Source organism: Lynx rufus, unplaced genomic scaffold, assembly GCF_022079265.1.
Source record: "Lynx rufus isolate CCGP_SWC_20201006 ecotype Redwood Valley unplaced genomic scaffold, mLynRuf1.p SCAF_4, whole genome shotgun sequence".
Taxonomy (NCBI): domain Eukaryota; kingdom Metazoa; phylum Chordata; class Mammalia; order Carnivora; family Felidae; genus Lynx; species Lynx rufus.
The window spans coordinates 87,056,427-87,077,396 of NW_025814856.1; the positions used below are offsets into that span (position 1 = coordinate 87,056,427).

At 34.9% G+C, this 20,970-nt stretch overlaps 1 protein-coding gene across 6 annotated transcripts in view; it reads right to left on the reverse strand.

The window, feature by feature from the left end:
- Positions 1-20,970, reverse strand: part of CACNA2D1 (calcium voltage-gated channel auxiliary subunit alpha2delta 1) — a 494,284-nt gene that overhangs the window by 150,593 nt on the left and 322,721 nt on the right. For all 6 annotated transcript variants that reach the window (XM_047096155.1, XM_047096153.1, XM_047096154.1 and 3 more), the window contains exon 6: positions 18,305-18,434. In XM_047096155.1, the coding sequence (XP_046952111.1) occupies positions 18,305-18,434 (130 nt within the window). The remainder of the gene's footprint in view (positions 1-18,304; positions 18,435-20,970) is intronic.

Here is a 20,970-nt window from a genome sequence, read left to right on the forward strand (position 1 = left end):
ATCAAAGAAGCTTTACTTAGCAAAGAGAGACTGCCAAAGGAAACAATGTGGACCTAACTCTGATAAACAAGAACATCTTTCCCCATTAAAATAATCAGTGGGCAGAAGGCTTTATTCTCTCTTGTTTTCATTTAACAAAAAAGCAAAATGTGCCTTTCAAGTATGATTTTCACATCTGCATTAAATAAATGCACCAAATACAAATTCGATGTATCAATGAATGCCTCACAGTCCATCAAGAGATAATGTAAAGATACTGAAACCAATAAAAACCTATTATCCTCTAACACAGCTTTTTTTTTTAAATGTTGCTTTTAAAAATAGTTATTCACTTAAATCAAGTACGCAGGGATACAATGCCTGCACCTCTTGTATGTATAACACTTCAACTAAGACTCGCCGTGCACTTGGAGAAGAAGCAATTTTCCTTCTGCCTCCCTTAGAATGATGAGGTAATCTATTGTGCCTTTACACTTACTGAGCCTCAGGAGACTGAGGCTCGATGATTACATGGGCTTGTACGACCATCAAGTTCTACCACAGGAGTCGTACATGTATTATAAAGACGCTTCAAATTGCCGAACATGCTCTTCTCACCATCACTGTGTGGCTCTCTTCCGCAATTCACTCACAACCTTTGACTTCCAGAAATGATGTTAATCTGCATCAGCTGTGAATGCATGAATGCCAACCACCCTTATTCCTCAGAAGGCAAGAGTGGCGGGATTTAATTACTTAGAAACATATCACATTTTTGTTCCAAAAAAGGAAATTTCAATCAACTTTCAGTAAAACGTCCTATCAGGAGGTAACAAACGGATCAATACTTTTTAAATTTCCATTTCATAAAACCCAAAATTAGGCACAGGTTAAGAAGTAATAAACTCCATTTGATCTTAAACACACAGTTACCATTCTGATATAGACACTGATGGCTTACTGAAAAGTATTTTACCATTCTTCCCGAAATGTATTTTCTATGATATTAATCTTATTCATGTTTTTTAAAAGAAGCCTGTACTTTCTTGTCACTTTGTGTTCCATATCAAACTGATGGAAGCCAGAATCTTTTATGTTATTTGTCAGTTTCTCTGGCCTTCCAAATCAATCTGAAGCAAAGGCTTTTCATTTCTTTGATTCAACTGAAATTCTCTTATATTTATTCCATTAAAGTATCAATCTCCCATTTTCTTCCCCTTTCATCTGCTATTCCTAAATGTGACAATGTCAACAACTTGTGTTTAAAAACAAAAGCTTGTGCATAAAAAAATACACAAAGATTAATGGAACAGAAGAAAGAGCCCAGAAATAAACTCAAGCATATATGGTCAATTAATTTATGGTAAAGGAGGTAAAATTTTACAGTGGGGAATGAATCTCTCTTAAGCAAATACTGCTGGAAATACTAGATAGCTATATGCAAAAAGAATTAAACAACCAGTATCTTACACAATACACAAAAACTAACTCAAAATATGAATTAAAGACCTGAATGTAAAATTTCAATTAATGAAACTCCTAAAAGAATACACAGGCGGTGAGCTGCTTGATATTGGTCTCAGCAACAATTTTTTGGATCTGACTCCAAAGGCAAGAGCAACAAAAGCAGAAACAAACAGGACTACATCAAACTAAAAAGCTTCTGAACCGTGAAGGAAATCATCAATTTACTGAATGCAAGAACTTATTTGAAAATCATATTTGAAAATAATATCCAAACACAGAACTCATATCACTCAATAACATAAGAAAGAAAGAAAGAAAGAAAGAAAGAAAGAAAGAAAGAAAGAAAGAATCCAGTTAAAATGCAGAGGACCTAAATAGCCATTTTTCCAAACAAGACATGCAGATGGCCAACAGAGCCATGAAAAGATGCTCAACATCGCTACTCATCAGGGAAATTCATATCAAAACCACAATAAGGTATCACCTCACACTAATCAGAATGTCAAGTATCAAAAAGACAATAAATAAATGTTAGTGAGAAAAGATAGAAACTATTTAACACCTTATGAGTAAAATATACCTCAATCCCCAGATATGTATTGTTAATTCTACGCATTCCTTTAGAATTGGCTTATGGTAGCAAAATATTTTGTTTATCATTGTATGTTTAGTAAACTCAACTGAACTTCAAAGATTGAAACCTGCAGAACTCTGGAATATATCATTTATTACATAAAAGGAGACTGCAAATTAAAAGCAATGTTCTTCTGTTAAGTTTCTCAGGATCCACATAAGAGTGAAAACATATGGTATCTGTCTTTCTCTGTATCACTTATTTCACTTAGCATAACACTCTCCAGTTCCATCCACGTTGCTACAAAAGGCCATATTTCATTCTTTCTCATTGCCAAATAGTATTCCATTGTGTAAATAAACCACAAGACCATGGGGTAGGGAAAGGAAAAAAAAAAAAAAGAGAGGGAGGGAGCCAAACCATAAGAGACTCTTAAAAACGGAGAATAAACTGAGGGTTGATGGGGGATGGGTGGGAGGGGAAAGTGGGTGATGGGCATTGAGGAGGGCATCTGTTGGGATGAGCACTGGGTGTTGTGTGGAAACCAATGTGACAATAAATTTCATATTGAAAATAAATAAAACAACGTTCTTCACAGAGAGGGAGACAAACCATGAGAGACTCTTCAATACAAAGGAAAAAACTGAGGCTTGCTGGTGGGGTGCTAGGTGTGGGGAAGTGCTGAAGGGGTGAGGGGCATTAAGAAGGACACTGGTTGGGATGAGCACTGGGTATTACATGTAAGTGATGAATCACTAAATTCTATTCCTGAAAAAATTACATAATTTGAAAAGAAAAAACACAAAAAAAACCAATGTTCTTCAAAGAAAATATACTTTCAAAGTTTCAGCTCACAATCTATTCATTAAAATACTAAAACCTATCTTGAAATTTGTTGAAGTTCATGTTCACAAGCTACTCACAATACTGTAATAACTTTGACCAAAGAGCTATAAAAAGAAACTAATCGATTAATTCTTAGTTCACTGCTATTAGAATACTTCTATAATTGATTGTTTTCTTAAATATTAAGACAGTGATTTAACTCAAAAAATGATTCAAAAAGAGGATGTGTATATGTGCTCAATACCATGTTGAAAACTTCTATTGGTGATGGTATTTCCATTAGATTAAGGTTAATATAATATATACCTGTTTTCCTAGGAAAATGAGGGCTGCTGATATAGCAGGATAGTTTTCTTAAGCTTATTTATTTTGAGAGAGAGTGAAAGAGAGAGAGAGAGGGAGACAGGCACCCTGTGCATGAGTGGGGGAGGGACAGAGAGTTAGGGAGAGAGAATCCCAAACAGGCACCATGCCTGAGCACTTGATCTAACCAACTGTGAGATCATGACTTGAGCCAAAAACAAGAACCAGAAATTTAAGTGATGGAGCCATCCAGGCGCCCCAAGATAGATTTTGTTTTAACAAATCATCTAACAATGATCTACTTATTTTATGTGCTCTCTTTTCATTCTCTTAACAGTCCTTTGAGGTAAGTACTATGATATGCTTTATAATATTCTCACAAATGCCAAGTTTATTATATTTGTGTTTAAAGATGGTTTATTTGAACACAAACTAGACTATTGTCCTTTTCCTTTCATAATTTTAAACATTTCCTACCTCTTAATTTTTTCTTTTTGCTATCATCTTCCGTCTCTGTCAAAGGCCCATACGGTGTCCACCACTAGAGGATTTCTTCCTCAATTTTTCTACTTTGGAAATCTTTCAAAATTTTTCATGAGAATAAATACTAGACAATAAATTTAGACTTATATGATTTTAACAGTAGGACTTGGTTTATAAAACAGACTGTAATAGAGTAAAATACAAGTGAGTATGAGCAGTGACTTCACTACAAATGAAATAAATAGCATTCTGCAATAAGATGATTATATACCTAATACCTGAATGGTCTTTAAAATTATAGAGGGCTGTCATTCAATTTTACCAATCAGATACTTGACAAAAGCTTCTATTTCTCAAACATTTTTAAAGATCCTTATCCTGAATAATATTTTAAATTGATGACAAACATTTTGGCCCTTTCAGGAATTATTTTTCAAACAGCTCTAAATCCTTTAGAAATAAGTGTGATGGAAAAATTTGGCTGTTTTTTAATATGGTAATTGTATTTTATTCCCTAGACTAGAAAACTTGAATTCAAGCTAAATACAAAAAGGAATTTGAAGATCAAAATACCAGAAATAACTAATATATACGCAAAATTATTGCATAAAAGTTGTTTACATTTAGAAAGAAAGGAGAAAATGGTTTTATAGAAGAAAGATGTTATTTTAAATTTGAGAATACAAAAACTTCAAATAGTAAATGACAAAAACACAGAGAATAAAAGATTTCTTCCATTAACCTTTCTATTAGAAATGGAAAAAGGTGGCGTACATGTACTAAAAAATTATTTAAACACTAGATTTTCTTGTCATTTGTTTCTTCGCTTTAGGGTGGAGCGGGTAAGAAAAAAAAGTCAAAAAATTAGATGATTCTGGAAAGGGGTTGTTCTTCTATGGGTCAAGTATGCCCTCTGATTTACAAAACATAAAAATTCAATAGACAAGTCATTTCAAGTATTAAAGATACAAAATTAGCTTCTTTCATAATAAAGCCTTCCAATGACTTTGTGTAAATCTCCTGGCAGTGGGGGTTGGGGGAGGTCGTAAGTTCTATATCCCCCCTGACCTAATCACTGCTGTTAATTTCCAAATGATAGGCAGTGATTATAAAGCAAGTAGAGAAACAAATGGTCTTCATAGGCTGAAAGGGTAGTAATGAAATATTTCTTCAGTTGTGTTCCAGACTGGGAGAATATGCGACAAAGGACCCCAAGTTTCCATGGGAGCTAATAAGGAACTTCTCAGTTTCCAGTTACTATGATTCACAAGAAACAAAATAAAAACAACTTGTACACAGGAATAAACCAAATAGCAAGAACTTTGCTACTTCCTTTATAATGCTATATACCTTAAGCAATATTTTTCTAAAAGTTTCATATTATTCATTAAATTAAAATTGTTTATGACTTGGTTTGCTCTACTGACAGTAAGTATTGACTAAATCCAATCTCAATATTTGTGTTGCTCATAGCCCCTTAACTTTTAAAATATCGTCTTTGTATCTGGAGACAAAAGAGTCTTGGAATCTTTAATCCATTCAAAATCTTTCTTTTTTAATAGGATTTTAGAAAGATCTTTTAAATGCCTTTTTATATCTAGGGAGAAATCTGCTAAGATTTTATACATGAAGCAAAATGCCAGATGATTAAAAAATTCTCATCTCAAATTCCAGACCTCCATTTTCTCTCCAATTGTCAATCCCTTTTTCATTTGCCGTGAACACTACTGTCAGTCTGTTTGGAAAGCTTTTCTAATTTAAGATTTCATTATCTCTCTTCTTCAACCTTTGAATGGCCTGTCACTGGTTATACCCATCATAAAAAGCTAGCCAAGTACTTCTGATTTCCAGCTATCAAATTTACAGAGGAACTGAATTGTATCCACATCTTTTCATGCCTTCCCTCTATGTTGCTTCTCAAATTTCTTTTTAGAAACAAAGAGACAGTGAATTTTTATTTGCGGTTCCCACTAAACAGTAAGCAAAAGGGGAGCAATAATTGTACACTTTACAATAATTCACAAACTCCTGGATATTCTGTTCATTAATAAACAAAAAATTCACATTATTTTAACAGAGATCACAATAAAATGTGAAAAAACAAATACAAATTAAGGACATTTAACAAATATGTTGTATAATATCTCTCCCTTAAAAAAGGACACTGAGAAATAAACACCAGCTCTGAAAATAAGTTATGGGAAAATCTAGGATATTCCTTAGTGAGGTACATGCACGCTAGACTGAGTGCTGGGATTTACGTGATCTAAACATGGGTGCCAGCCTTATTGGATGGGATACATTAATTCAGTATCAAAGTTAACCATGTTTGTTGACAAAAAAAAAATTTTAACAATTTTCTAAGTACTCAGAGAGAACTTAGACAACATTATTCATATAGCTCCTAAGAACCACAGGATTTCCATTTGGCCAAATATATACCAATGGGAGAAAAAATTTGTAACGAAATACAGTATAAGAGACATGCGCTACAACATTATGAACTATCCAACACTGTATGCCCAAACTGTGGCTGACTTGGTAACATCTGCTAAGACTGGCATGCATGAAGTATGTAGGATTCTCCTACAGTACCTTAGGTGATTCTGGGGAGGCAAATCTAAAATGCTTCTCAGGGTTATGGAAGCAACTAGCTCTAAGTTTTCTCATTGTATAAAGAGGTGTGTCTACAGAGTCAAAGGAACCCAGGAAGAAATGTCTCAATAACCCATAAAATGTCTTCCCAAAACAGAGTCAGTTTAAATTATCTACAAGACCCATTATCTATCCAGCCCTGTCCTAAGCCACCCAGGCCAGAAACAAGCATCTTCCTCTTTCCCTTCCCTTCCTTGTTTGTACCTAGTGGATGTAAAATTCAGAGAGCTGCTAGGAAATGCCCTACCCTCTCAACCCCTTTTCTAGGGTAGGCTTTCATTAGCTGTAATCTAGGGTAAGGAAGAAGAGTTAGTAAATGCTAAGTCAAATTCAGAATTTCGACTATTAGGGCAGAAAACACATTTACATTTCTGAATTGAAAGTTTTAAACCTGTTTATGACTTAAAGGGACCAAGGCCACTTTATTATTATAAAGTCACCAAGAAAGCCACCTTTATCCACAGTCATTCACTGAAAAAGGGTAGAAGGCTAACAAAATAAAGTTAGATTTTCACAACAAACTACATGTTACACTTGTACAACGAAATTATTCATACAGAACAAAGTGAGTTATACATCTTATCTGAAGTATTATGCCCACTTGTCATTCATACAAAATTTTCTGAATAAAGAGATTAAGTAAATTAAATGAAATATACACTCGTGAGACACTGATATTATATAGTCATATAAAATGGAAACTAGTGGGTAAAACTACTTAAGTTTTGTTTAGAACATGCCAGAAAAATTCTGCTGGAAATAATGAGTAGTTGTCAATAACACGGTAGGTGATATGGACACAACCACCATTATATAGGTTTATATTAAAGAAGTGAGTGAATCTTGCAATAGAAGCTATCTCGAGAGCTAATTTACAACTTTATTTTTAATGAGATCTAGGAACTTTAAAATTCCAAATATCATTATGGGTTAAAATATCCCTCAAGTTCAATAAAGGGGCTGAGATGCTTTGCAAATTGAACCAAGAACGGAGTGTTCAAAATTTAATCCATTTGTAGTGTGTGCAGAATATTATCTTCACAGACTGATAAAAACAAAAACAAAAACAAAGCAATTTGTCAGCACCATCTTGGACACTGGGGACCATGATCAAATGACTAGACAATCAGGTTGTTACAATATTCTCTTTTAAATGTGACAAAACAAAAAGCAAGCAAAACCACACTTCAGTAACCATAAATTTCAACCTTTATATCTACAAAGACTGCATATCCACTAAATAACTTAGGGAATTCGCCATGATCAATCTAATTGTTGCTAGAGATGCTTAGAATTGCAAATTCATTGTCTTTCCAATCAAGCCTATTTTTCTATGGAGTTCGGTGAACATTAATTGGTTTCCAGAGCATAAGTGTTTCAAGGGGAAGTACAGAAATCACGATTCTGAATTAAAATGAAAAAAGGGGGGCCCTGTAAATCCAAATATAGCAGCCAAATATTTCTAAATCATTATATTTCAGTACAAAGTGTGAAGTATCCAACTTAACTTTTTCATGGCATGTCTTTTATTCTTTTAAGCCCTGAGTAGCTTGTTTTATTTATTCTTTTAAATGCTGAGTTTCAGACAATCACAGTTTTTCTTGGCAAATAAATTTGTGTTCAAGTTAGCCCTGATGGCCATAATAAAATACCATCCGCTGGGTGGCTTAAATGAGAAATTTATTGTCTCACAGTTTTGGAGGCTGGGAAATCCAAGATCAAGGTGATAGACTTTTTGATTTCTTGTGACAGGATTGTTTCCAAGCTTGTAAACAGCTACCTTCTCTTATGTCCTCACATGACCTTTTCCCTGTGTGTGCATGTAAGAACCTCTTCTTCTAAGGCTACCAATCCTCTAAGATTAGAGCCCCACCCTCTGGAAAAGGCTCATCTTACCTTCATTACCTCCTACCAGCCCCTATCTGATATACAGTCATGTTCTGGGTTAGGATATAAACATATGAATTTTGGGGTAACACAATTTAGTCCATAGCAATTTAAAAAATCTGTAACTGTTATTACTAATTGTTTTGTTACTCCACAGTCTTAAATGAGTGACAGGATTAGTATTTGTACAATCAGAATACTATAGGCTTGGCCTTTGGGTTTACCTGTGATTTACATTTTGCCAACAGAAAACTGAATACTATATCACTATCTATGAAAGACATGTATTTCAGAAACGCCATGAGAAAAAGGCAATAGAGTACAAACTCTACCTGAAAGGAACTGAGTCTCCTTATGACATACTTATTAAATATGATCAAATTACCCTACCCTGAAATCTACATTTTGTACTTCAGGCATGTCCTCAAAAAGTCTTTTTTTAGGAGTACTTACGATTTCAAAGCTCTACTCCTAATGAAAACCAAGGCTAATTATCTAATCTTTTTTTTTTCTTTTTTACAATGGGTGTTTTCTTTGTTACAAAATGAAATATAGTTTTTAGGGGTATCCTTATCAGATTTCTGATTCCATGACTGAGAAAGAACATTTTAGAAGAAGGAACAAAAGCTACTTATTAAGATTATGACCATAGTAACATTTTACTGACCGCTCTTTCAAAACATTTACTTTTGTAGTCTTTCAACACACAACTCTGGAGTATGGAATGATGCAACCTCCAGAATTGCAGGAAAAAATACATTTTACATTAATATACACATTATTATATATATTTATGAATTAGCTAAAACAAAACATAAAATAAACCACATACTACTGCTAAAAACATTCTGTATTATTTTATCTTTACACAAATTTAAATTTGTGATAAATACCACCTCTGAAACAGTAACTCTGAAAAAAACCCCAACAGATTAGAAGTGATGGTAATTTCTCTACAGTCCTTAATCACCGGAGCACTAGGGTGCATTGAGAAATTTCATCTTGGTGGGGACAGTCAAAATGGATGCTCTCAAGTCAGGTCATGGTAGACTAACCAGAAATTTTAACAAGAATGAGTTACCATCCTACAAAATTTAGACTAATTAATTGAAAGCTTGTTTTGATCTCTAATATGTGATTATTCATTCTAACAGTTAAAATATTAACTTAAAATTATTTTTAATCATAAAAAATCTGATATAGTTTAGAGTAATAACATATGTTAATAATTTGAATCCCTAAAAAAATGATACCTTTTATTCAGCTTTGTATTACTTTGCTCTTTTGGGATATTAAACATAGGAATAAGGAAGCATTTCCTATTTGACAGACTCCTAACATTATTTACCACATATAATTCCCATGATAGCCAAGTGAAGTATATTATTTTGTTTTGAGATGAAGAATTTGAGTAAGTAATTCAATGGTAGGCATCCACTTCTTTTAGTCTCTGTATTCTTGTCCATGAATCACAACTGAAGCTCAGTGAAATGAATGCTTACTTTACACTTAGCCATGATTACACATAGTGTTTAGAATTCTGGTATTTGAAGGTTCAGACCATTTTTTAATGATTTTAATGTTTGTTTGTTTGTTTGTTTGTTTATTTATTTATTTATTTACAGAAAGAGAGCGAGAACGAGCGCGCATAAATAGGTGAGGGGCAAACAGGAGACACAGAATCTGTAGCAGGCTCCAGGCTCTGAGCTGTCAGCACAGAGCCTGATTCAAGGCTCAAACTCATGAACCCTAACATAATGATCTGAGCCAAAATCGGATGCTTAACTGAGCCACCCAGGCACCCCCAAACTATTTTTTCTACTAATATAAAATAATTAGATTAAATGAGGATAATCATCAAAATCAGCAATCGTATAAAATCTGAGTCAATTACAATAATCACTAAAAAAATTATGAGCTTGGAAAAAATAATGGGATGTTAATAGAAAGTACATTCTTTTTGGAAAGAATATGCTGAAAAATATTCTCACGTTCATTGTCTAGATTTCAGATATAATCTAAAATTTTTAATGGTCTTATATGGAGTATGATAGAGTTCTCATAATATTTTCTTATTATTGCTAATAATCAAGAAATGACTTACTATTATCTATATTATAAATAGCCTTCTTACTAAAATAAGACTTCATTTCCTCAAAAGCTTTTAAGTTCCTTCCCTTAAAATTCTTACACAATTCTGACTGTATACTTCCAGTATTTATAGCTTATCTCCAATTGTTGTCTTATTGAGGTGAGTGCACTCTCCAATGTCATGTTGTATAGCAGCCAAGATGACAGGCATCCATCCCTACTTTATTCTTAACTTAAAAGAGACTAATAATATACTGACGTCTGCTATGACCTTCTAGTTGATAGGTTTCAGAAAATTATGAAAATAACTTCCATGCCTAGTATGGGGAGAATTTTTGGTGCTGGCAGTGGTATTTTGATTACATTTTAATAAAAATAGGCCTAAGGGGCACCTGGGTGGCTCAGGTGGTTGAGCATCCAACTTTGGCTCAGGTTGTCATCTCACCATTTGTGAGTGTGAGCCCCAAGTTGGGCTCACTGCTGTCAGCACAGCGCTTCGGATCTTCTGCCCCCTCATTATCTCTCCCCCATTCGCACTCTTTCAAAATTGTAAACAAATAAATAAATAGATAGATAAACAAATAAAGGCCTAAGACTTTATGGAATGGTTAATATGCATCAATTGATATATAACACTATCAGACATCTAAGCCATGTATTTTGTCATCATGCATTATTCTTCATCACTACTTGGTAAATGTTTTCTTTTGAATGTAACATTATTCATGAGACTGTACTATTATCTTTTTTTTTTTTCACTTCTTTTTTGTGCAATTTTTATTTTGTATAAGCAGTCACATGGATTAATACTTTTTTCAGGGGCGCCTGGGTGGCGCAGTCGGTTAAGCGTCCGACTTCAGCCAGGTCACGATCTCGCGGTCCGTGAGTTCGAGCCCCGCGTCAGGCTCTGGGCTGATGGCTCGGAGCCTGGAGCCTGTTTCCGATTCTGTGTCTCCCTCTCTCTCTGCCCCTCCCCCGTTCATGCTCTGTCTCTCTCTGTCCCAAAAATTAATAAAAAACGTTGAAAAAAAATTTGTTTAAAAATACTTTTTTCATATATTAATGTGTTCTAGTAACCTCTTTTAAACTTCCAAGCATTTATTCCTCAAAAGTTTTATAGAAATGATACAGCCTGAAGTATTATCTTTGGCCAGAAACTTGAATAGGTTTCCAATTTATTCTATAATTAGTCTACCACTGACTCCATGTGGATCACCACCATCCATTTTCTTACACTTTATAATACTTTGTTATAGGGGTGCCTGGATGGCTCATTCATTTAAGTGTCTGACTCAATTTTGGCTGAGGTCATGATCTTGCAGTTAGTGAGTTCAAGCCCCACATCAGGCTCTACACTGATAGTGTGGAGCCTGCTTATAATTCTCTCTCTCCCCCTCTCTCTCTGCCCCTCCCCAGCTCACTCTCTCCCTCTCTTTCAAAACAAATAAGTCAACTTTATTATAAAGTAAAAACTTGGATTGAGAGTAACTTGTTCTATGAGTATTCTGCAAGATGAACAAACATGTATAATAAATTTTAACTTGATGAAAGAGTGATGTCTTGCAATGTATCAATGCAATACGGCAATGTCTTGCCAAACGTTATATGATCACAACTGATTCTCTGTCTCTCTTTCTCTCTCTCTCTCTCTCTCTCTAGCTGCAGGATTGTGGGTGATCATCTCTCATGTTCAGGCTGTGGGGGTGTGGCAGAAATCAGTGATGTTTTACAACATTAGAAGGTGCCCACAACTGACCCTAATGTATTTTTTGTCACTTCAAAGCACCTATAGACAGCACTTGGCTTTTCCATACCAGAATAAGCTTATGAATGTTTCGCTTCATTCTAGGTCAGGCTGCCTACAGCTAAGAGACCTTTTCCTCTGCTGCTTTATTGCCAGTTACATTGAATACAGTATATGACAAGAGTTCATTAATACCCTACTGTAATCACCATCCATGTGAGCATATACAATGGCCCCCATGCAGAAAAAGATTCCATTGAGCCAAAATATAGCAGTGATTCCGTTATAGTGTAAGTCGTCCTACAACTTTCCAACAAGCCTCCTCTCTTTTGTTTCCCTCACACCAGCCACGAAGGTTTTCAAAGTAAGTGCAGGTTAATTTATTTTTCTTTTTGTCTTGTATTTTCTTTCTTATTTTATGTTATATTACAGTATTGTATTCATTTTTCTATGAATATTTTTGGGTTGTGGGATGCATCATCTTTACAACCCTCAGAGCTGTGAAGTCAGACAGCCTTATTTATTCCAAAGATGCCAATCTATTAAAATATTAACTTTCTAAATCTATAAAAGAGTTTAAAACAATGTAAACTATTCAATGTAAACTATTAATCAGCATTCTATAATTACATAATCTCCATATTTGGCAGAGATTAGTTGTCAAGATTTATAAGAGATTGTGAAAAGCTAGCTCTACAATTATCAGCAAAGGGAGGATACCTTTTTCCTCCAATGTTTATATTGGCATCATTTGAGATACTGCAACTATATTCTGAAAGATAAAAGAAATCAACATCAAGATAAACTGCAGGGGAGCGTGTGTCACTCAGTCAGTTAAGTGTCCAACTCTTGATTACGGCACAGGTCATGATCTAACAGTTCATGAGTTCGAGCCCTGCATCCGGCTCTGCACTGATAGTGGGGAGCCTGCTTGAGAGTCTCTCTCTCTCTGCCCTTCCCCAACACACACACACACACACACACACACACACACACACACACTCACTCACTCTCTCTCTGTCAATATTTAAAAAAAGATACATTATAATGCCAGTATTAGTCATTATAAGCAGTTCAATTTAAAGGAAGTATAATTAATAAAGCAGAGGAGACTTTAAAAGGCAACACAATTCCTTAAAATTGTGTCTTCTTTTATCAAAATGGATACTCCTTAGTGATAAAACTTTATTTTTCAATTCCTAAAATGGAAGTAATTTCTTTGCTTACATGACAACGTAAGATTAGGACAAAAGTATGTAGTGCCTGAAAATGTTATGCATCTTGGCGGTTACTATGTTGCCTGTTATTGGATAGTCTCTTAGAACCATAATAATTTTATAAATAAATATGAATTTCTATTGATAAATGACTATCCAGCATCCTACGAAGACATTCCCTATACTTGCATCTAAAATGATTTAAAAAAATTAATAAATTTTTGTGATTAAAACCACATTGACTAAATGTCTAAAGTCCTTCTTTTCCTAGTTTCTATGTTTGTGTTTTTACCAGCCCAACAGATAAATTAGATCTGAAAATCAAGTATGGTTTCAATGCCCTCTAAAATCTAAGTACCAACCAGTGAAATTCTCAAAAGTGAACACTTTCAGATATGGTTCTAATTAAATGTACCACTCTAAAACTTTAAATATATCAATGAGCAAAGATAATCACATTTCAATTCCTGGGACTTTAAAAAGTAATTGCCTTTGAGAAATTAGAACAGAAGATTCCTTATGAGAATATAGTCACACAACTGTCTTAGTGGAAGAAGAGGCTGTTTCCTTCAGCTAAGCCTTCAATTAAAGTAAGCTTTCACATTTATTAAATTCAGAAACCTAGAACAATCCTGTGAATCTGATAGGTTCTGATGAGCTGCATGAGGAGTCCCAGTAATTATTAAATTTTCAAGATCTTGTTGACATTTCTGATTTTACTCCTGTGTCATTTACTCACACAGTTCATAACATGGGATATGAATTTTAAAAGACTACAGGCCAGGCAAGGTCAGCGTCTTCCTGATGAGATTTCAGCAAAGGAGGAGAAGCCAATATTAAGATAAATGAGACTAACCAAATAATGCAAGACAGAGCTTCTTTTTTTTTTTTTAATTATGACATATTCCAAAATAGGTCTTAGGATTTCTGAAAACACCTATTTAAATATTTTATCTTCTTTTCAAAATCAAAGTATGGTTTATTCCCTGAGACTAATTAAAATAATCTTCTACAGATGTGTACAAATAGTTCATTCTAAATGGGAAAGGAAAACATGAATAAAATTAAAACCTCTTTTGTAGAATACTAAAAACAAAACAAAAAAAAAACGGTGTACCATGTCACGATATTCTTAAAAAAAATTATGGTTAACCTTTGTGTCATTTTTCGTGTCTGTTCCAGCATATAAGAGATGAAGACTTAAACTACGTGACTTCAACTAAAACAAAACAAAACAAAATTTCAAATAGAAGAGTAAGAAAATAAAGATTCTCATGCAAAGCGTATTATCTTAACTCCAATGGACAATTCTGTCTGCCAATTCTTACTCCCAAAGTAACAAAGTTAAAATTAACTCAAAAGTAAAATATCAGGAATTTCATTTATCATAGTAGTTAAAAATATAAAGATTGGAATTAGACTTTATTTGAAGTCTGATCCCATTCTTAATAATACGACCTTTCATTCAAGAGTGCTTCAGGGTCCCCTTCTTCAAAATTAACAAAGTTATAGTAAATAAATTAGAGAATACATTTTAAAAGGGAAGCATGGAGTCAACCAACTACTAAACTCAAAAAAACAAACAAACAAAAAATAGGTTGTTAGTATTTAACCAGGCCAACGCAACTGCGGAGTCCTTGGACCCCTGTTCACAAAATGCATGCATAAGGTAATTTACTAGACAGGTGAATTAGGTGCTAATTATCTATGGAAAAAGGATAACAATATTTTTCACGTATTTCTTAAAGATCACCTCATTGAAAAACTAAGCAAAGTCACTTTGTCTTTATTTTTCTGGGTAATCTCCTGAAGAGAATGCTTTCTCTTATCTTCAGCCTTCTAATAGTTGAACAAGAGTCTCTAAGTTGAAGAAAAAGCAAGTTGAAAAGAAATGTGGAAAATCTCATTTGGATGATTTGTTTCTTCATTTCAAGGTATTCAATAGGACTATGGCCCCAAACTGTTAATTATGATTGGCTACAAGAGTTGCGAGTGCTGGTGTCTTCCATTTTGTATGTTAAATAAGTATGCTTTATTAAAATTTGCCACCATGGCATACGATCTTTAGAGGGGGAAAAAAACCGTTTTAAAAAAATAAAGTACCAATATCCTTGAGTATTTAATGAACAATTTGAGGATTTCTCGATAATCCCTATTAGACCATCTGAACTGCAAGGAAGTTTTCTCCAGAGTGGAAAAAAATGGACTGCTTCATAGGAATATAAGTGGGACAAAGTATGAAGAGCCTCATTTTATATATATGAAGGGATGGCAAATGGGATGAGAAAGCCACTGAGTACTCAGTGGAGTACAGAGAGTCTATGCCATACTGGATCTGAAATGGTATCTCATGCGTCATCCAGAGCAGGAAGTAAGTTCCAGGCCATATAGAGGCATCTCCTGTGCCATGCACATCAGTAAGTATGCTCAAGCCCTCCTCTTCCCAGGTTATACCAGCTCAGGGTGCCCATGTACTGCAAAGAGCTGTGCAACAGACCAGTGGCTCTGGCTACCATACCAAACGTGAGGGGAAGTGGATAGAATCAGCAGTGAGGCAAAGTTCCCCAAAACACGCATCCCACTTCCCCAAACTGCTAGATCCACATGAGATTAAAACCACAATGCTGTTAAGCTTGTTATTTTTCTTTCCTTTGGGAACGGCAGCAATCAATGAACTTGCTCAGAGAAGCCCTCTTGACTACTGAAACTGGACAAAAAGAAGACTTTCCCTTCAAGACCAAAAGGGATTAAGTAGGCAGGGTTCTATTCATGTCATATTTGTTTCAGTCATAGTAGTTTTTGATTTAATTTCTTTCACATGCAAGTTTTTCATTTAATATGTATTTTAAAGTGTTACAAAGATTATTAAAAACAAAATCACTGACTTTGAGTATCTTCTTGGTATGGATAATGATTTTCAGGAATAAGGAAGGCAATCCCCAAATAGGAGATAACAAAATAGAAACACAATCAGGAAAGCTTTCTAACCAAACTGAAAACACTCAAGTTGGCCTCAAGTTTCTTCAACACAGTAATACAGGTCAAAAAAACCAGTGCCATGATATCCACAGACAACTGACAGAAAAATATTGTGACTCAAAAGTTCTATATCCAGCCAGTGTGTTCTTCTAATGTGAATTCAATAGAAAGATATAATCTTAAAGTAAGATTATTTTGTTGGCATACCCAACAAACAATAGGTGATGAAAAATTTGAAATAAGGTAGATGAAGTAATTTTTTAAAAATGGGGTGGCTCAGTCGGTTAAGTGTCCGACTTTGACTCGGATCAAGATCTCAGGGGTTGTGAGTTCGAGCCCCACATCGGGCTCTGTGCTGACAGCTCAGAGCCTGGAGCCTGCCTTGCATTCTGTGTCTCTCTCTCTCTGCTCTTCCCCACTTCTCAAAAATACAGTAAAACATAAAAAAAATACAAAATAAAAAAAATACAGTTGCAAAGATCAAGATATTTCTTTAAAAAGCACACAGTTAGAAAACTATTTTTACAAAGTGCATAATGGTTGAAGTTAAAAAAAAATATGTGAACCTAAATCCCAGGTAATTCCTAAAAGGACTTGGAATTAATAGTAGTGCTGGATTGTAAGAGAGTCTAATTATGTTTAATTCTCATGTAACAACAGAAACTACCTAGACAAACAATTCTTTTTCTATGATCAATAGAGACAAGTCATACATTTAATATCTTCAAAGAACTGATAGGAACAATATGTACTTTAAAAATTAAAAACCAACAGAGTGAATAATCTGATCAAGTTGGAATTTATGTTACAAAAAGAACCTTACATGCATTTAAAATGCCCTTTTAAACAATAATCTCACAGGAAATCCAAAGTATAAATTATAACTTATATTATTAATCCCTGTACTTAGTTCGCTCTGCTTAAATAAACTTGAATTGTAATAAACAGTAACAAGAAACATTTACATACCACTTACTATATTACTAGGTTGGCACTATTATGAAAACAAGTGTATGAACTTACTTTATCTTCAAATCAGTTTAGTCATTTTACCCTATTTTACAGGTGAGAAAATGCCCTGAAATTTAAAGGATTTACAAAGGAAAAAAAAAAAAAACTGCAAAAATTTAGCTTTGAACTAGGCCATCTGGCCAGAACCCAGGGAGTTCTGGATACCCAATTCAGTCTATAGCCTCTGTAATAAAGGGTAACAGAAGAAACATAGCTTTAAAAATCTCAAATGGTCCTTTCTTCTTACTACTTACTTATGTGGGAAGGCAGAATACAAACTGGTTAGAGAATGGTGAACATGGAGGAACAGAACTAGGAGTGAACAAAGGCCCCGCTTTCTGGGTCATGGGTGGTCCTCAGAGATACAGATTGTACCTGGCAGGATTTGTAGTCAGCATTCTCACTCAGGCTCTGACCTTGTTAATACATGGTACAAGCGTCCTACCCTGCGTTTCCCTAAGCAACTTACTGCCCTGCCTTTCTCTCAGGGAAGCCTTCTCAAGCAAGTCTTCCATTTCCCGGTTCTCTATTTCATTAGTCTTTCCCTAGCATTTCTTTTCATCTTGAGCCCACCATGTACTGAGAGGGAGATATTTTTTACCTATATCCTAGGGTAAGGGAGACACACACACACACACACACACACACACACACACACACACAGGATGTGATGAGAAGTGCCAGGTCTAAAATGTATCACTATCTCCCTTTACAGTTTGCCTAGGTATATTTGTATTTGTGCACACTTGTGCTATATAGTTTGCATTTTTAAGAAAATAGATTTATTAGTTTTCAGTTTTCATGGCCCCTGGGAAGGCACAATGACCTAGTCAACCAAAGCAGAAGGACACGCCCACTGGATGCATACTCTCCTACAAATATTCACATAGTGCAGCTCTCTGAACGTAAACTGCTAATGGACACCCCATTTCTTCTTTCACACAGAGTTTACCACGGACTCTTCAAAGACATCTCAACAAAATTTGTTCCTTTTCTCCCCCAAACAGGAGATACAAAGGACAGACAAGAGCATGGTATTCCAAGAGTAGTTCATGTTCTTTTACTTACAGCCCTCATAGATGTCAGTGGGGATATGGACCGCTGCATGTTGATAGGATATCTGTCGTCCAAAATTAGCATCGTCAATAAAAACAGGTTTTATCCTTTGGCTGCCTGGCTCACTCTCATTTTTTTCAGGCTATACCAGAAAAGATAGACAATAAAAAGAATATTAAACTTAAGATAACAAATATTCTCACATTCAGGTCTTCATTTGCCAAAAGTATCATCTTCCAAAAAAAGACATCTACAGGAATATTTCAAAATAGAGTACCATGATGACATCTAACTCACAGACTTAAATGTTGTACTCATTTTGCAATACATACAAATACAAATAATTGTGTTGTACACCTGAAACTGATACGTTGTATGTCAAATACATGACAATAAAAAGAATCCAGCTGGAAAAAAAGGTTGCAAAAGTAAGTAAAACATAGTACCATGCTGACATGAGACACACAAATTATATTCAGGTATTAACATTGCATTATCTTTATATTATTCACATTAAAATATAAATTCTCTCACTTCCTCAATGTTGGAGTCACTCAGGATTATCCTGAGGGGACGAGGGCTTTTTCACATGCAGTACGTATTAAAATGTGCATTTACAGAACAGGATAAATTCCTTTCAATATAACTGAATTAAAATTACCCATTGATATATAGTTCACGGTCTATGCTACTAAATTTATATCATGCAGTTGAGGATAATTCTTGGTTTGACAACTTATGGTAAACACCTGCAAAAAAGGTAGCAATGAAGGATTCTTTTATATCACGTTTCCTTTATTTTTGCAGGTTTTCCAGTTCAATCAATTTTTGTTTTAAAAATAAAGTATACTAGAAAAGATCTGTTATAACTAAGCACAATTAAATCCTAACTACAACCATTCTGTCTCCTGAGGTAGGAGGTAAAGTCCAATCGATAATGATGCAAGAAAAACCCACAGAAATTTAAGTTTGAAGATTAATTTTCTCTCTACTCAAACTAGGCTTTTGATACTGAATTACCTTATTGCCCTCCCCTGGCAGGAAACTGAGAATTTCACTCATTTATCCAAAATATATCTCTCTAACATTTTTTGTTGCTGTTTTTGTTAATTGTGTTAGATTTTTTTTTCCAGGTCAAATATAGTTGTTTTAGACTCTTCCCCGTTTTTAAATTAAGTTCAGACTTCTATTTTCGACTCAGTAGTAGAGTCTGTATTCCATATTCCAAAGGTAATCTCCTCAAAATGAAAACAAATCACATTTGATTCTTTTTGGCCGCACACTGCAGTGATGCAAAGAATCAACAAAAGACTTAATTAGATGACCAGAAAATTCCCTAAGAAGCCTGGTAGAAAGTACCAACAACATCAAGTCAGCAGGTTTAGAAAGAACTAACTGTATCAAACTTTCCATCCAGGTCTGAACATGTACCTGACCAAATAACACATTAGTATGAGATACTTTAACAAACACACATGTAATTTTTTTTCTAAACACTGGAAATATTTAGACATACATATGAACAATATGGTCTTTAAAAAAATTGGGGCCCAAAGCTCTCAGTCCAATCTATCATTAGGTAATGAAATCAATTTCACAAGTACTATAAACCAAAATATTTTTTTTTTAAATTTTTTTTTTCAACGTTTATTTATTTTTGGGACAGAGAGAGACAGAGCATGAACAGGGGAGGGGCAGAGAGAGAGGGAGACACAGAATCGGAAACAGGCTCCAGGCTCCGAGCCATCAGCCCAGAGCCTGACGCGGGGCTCGAACTCACGGACCGCGAGATCGTGACCTGGCTGAAGTCGGACGCTTAACCGACTGCGCCACCCAGGCGCCCCTAAACCAAAATATTTTTTAAATGAACGTTCAAGTTGGTTAGGACCAACTTTACAACAAAGTGCACATGTGAATACTGTGATGGAGTATTCTGATGGATTTTACAGAAATCTGTCATTGACAAAAATCTGTCATTGACAAAAATATTTGAGAACTCATCACTGTTTTTTTATTTACGCCAAAGCCATGATTAATAACTACCCCATAAGCAAACGGAATATAAAAAATAAGAGAAGTGCTTCAAGTCTAAAAACCGGCAAAATACTTTCACACAGGAATCACTAATCATACCCTTTTCTACAAGAAGGATAGGTATGTGTAGAATGATGAAAGGAGAGAGAAGAAACATAAGGAAAATAGAAACCACAGAGCAAAGCGAATTCTGAACCTAACATACCAGCCTTCATTGCAATGGTTATAAAGAATGAAAAGGATAACTGGGATTGGGCCTTGGATTCCAACCATGGATTTTAACACAATTGAAAATTCACACTCCATTGTCGGCTCCTGAGAGCTACTGACTTGTGAAAGGGGGCACATTAAAACAAATGATTCTCAGTAAGAAGATGAAGGTAAAGAGGACACCAGCGAACAAATGACATGGCTATTTTTCTCCCCTGAAAATATTCTGAGAAATCTCAACATTTATTTTAAAGCAATGGTTTCTCAGAGTATGGTCCTTGGAGAAGTAGCGGCAATAGCCGCTGAAATTTTTCAAACTGTGTCCTCTCGGGCCCCACCCCAGACGTAATGAGCTGGGAAGGGGCTGAGCAATCTTCAGGGTAACAAACCCTCCAGGTGATTCTGTTACTTGCTAAAATTGGGGCTCCACTGCT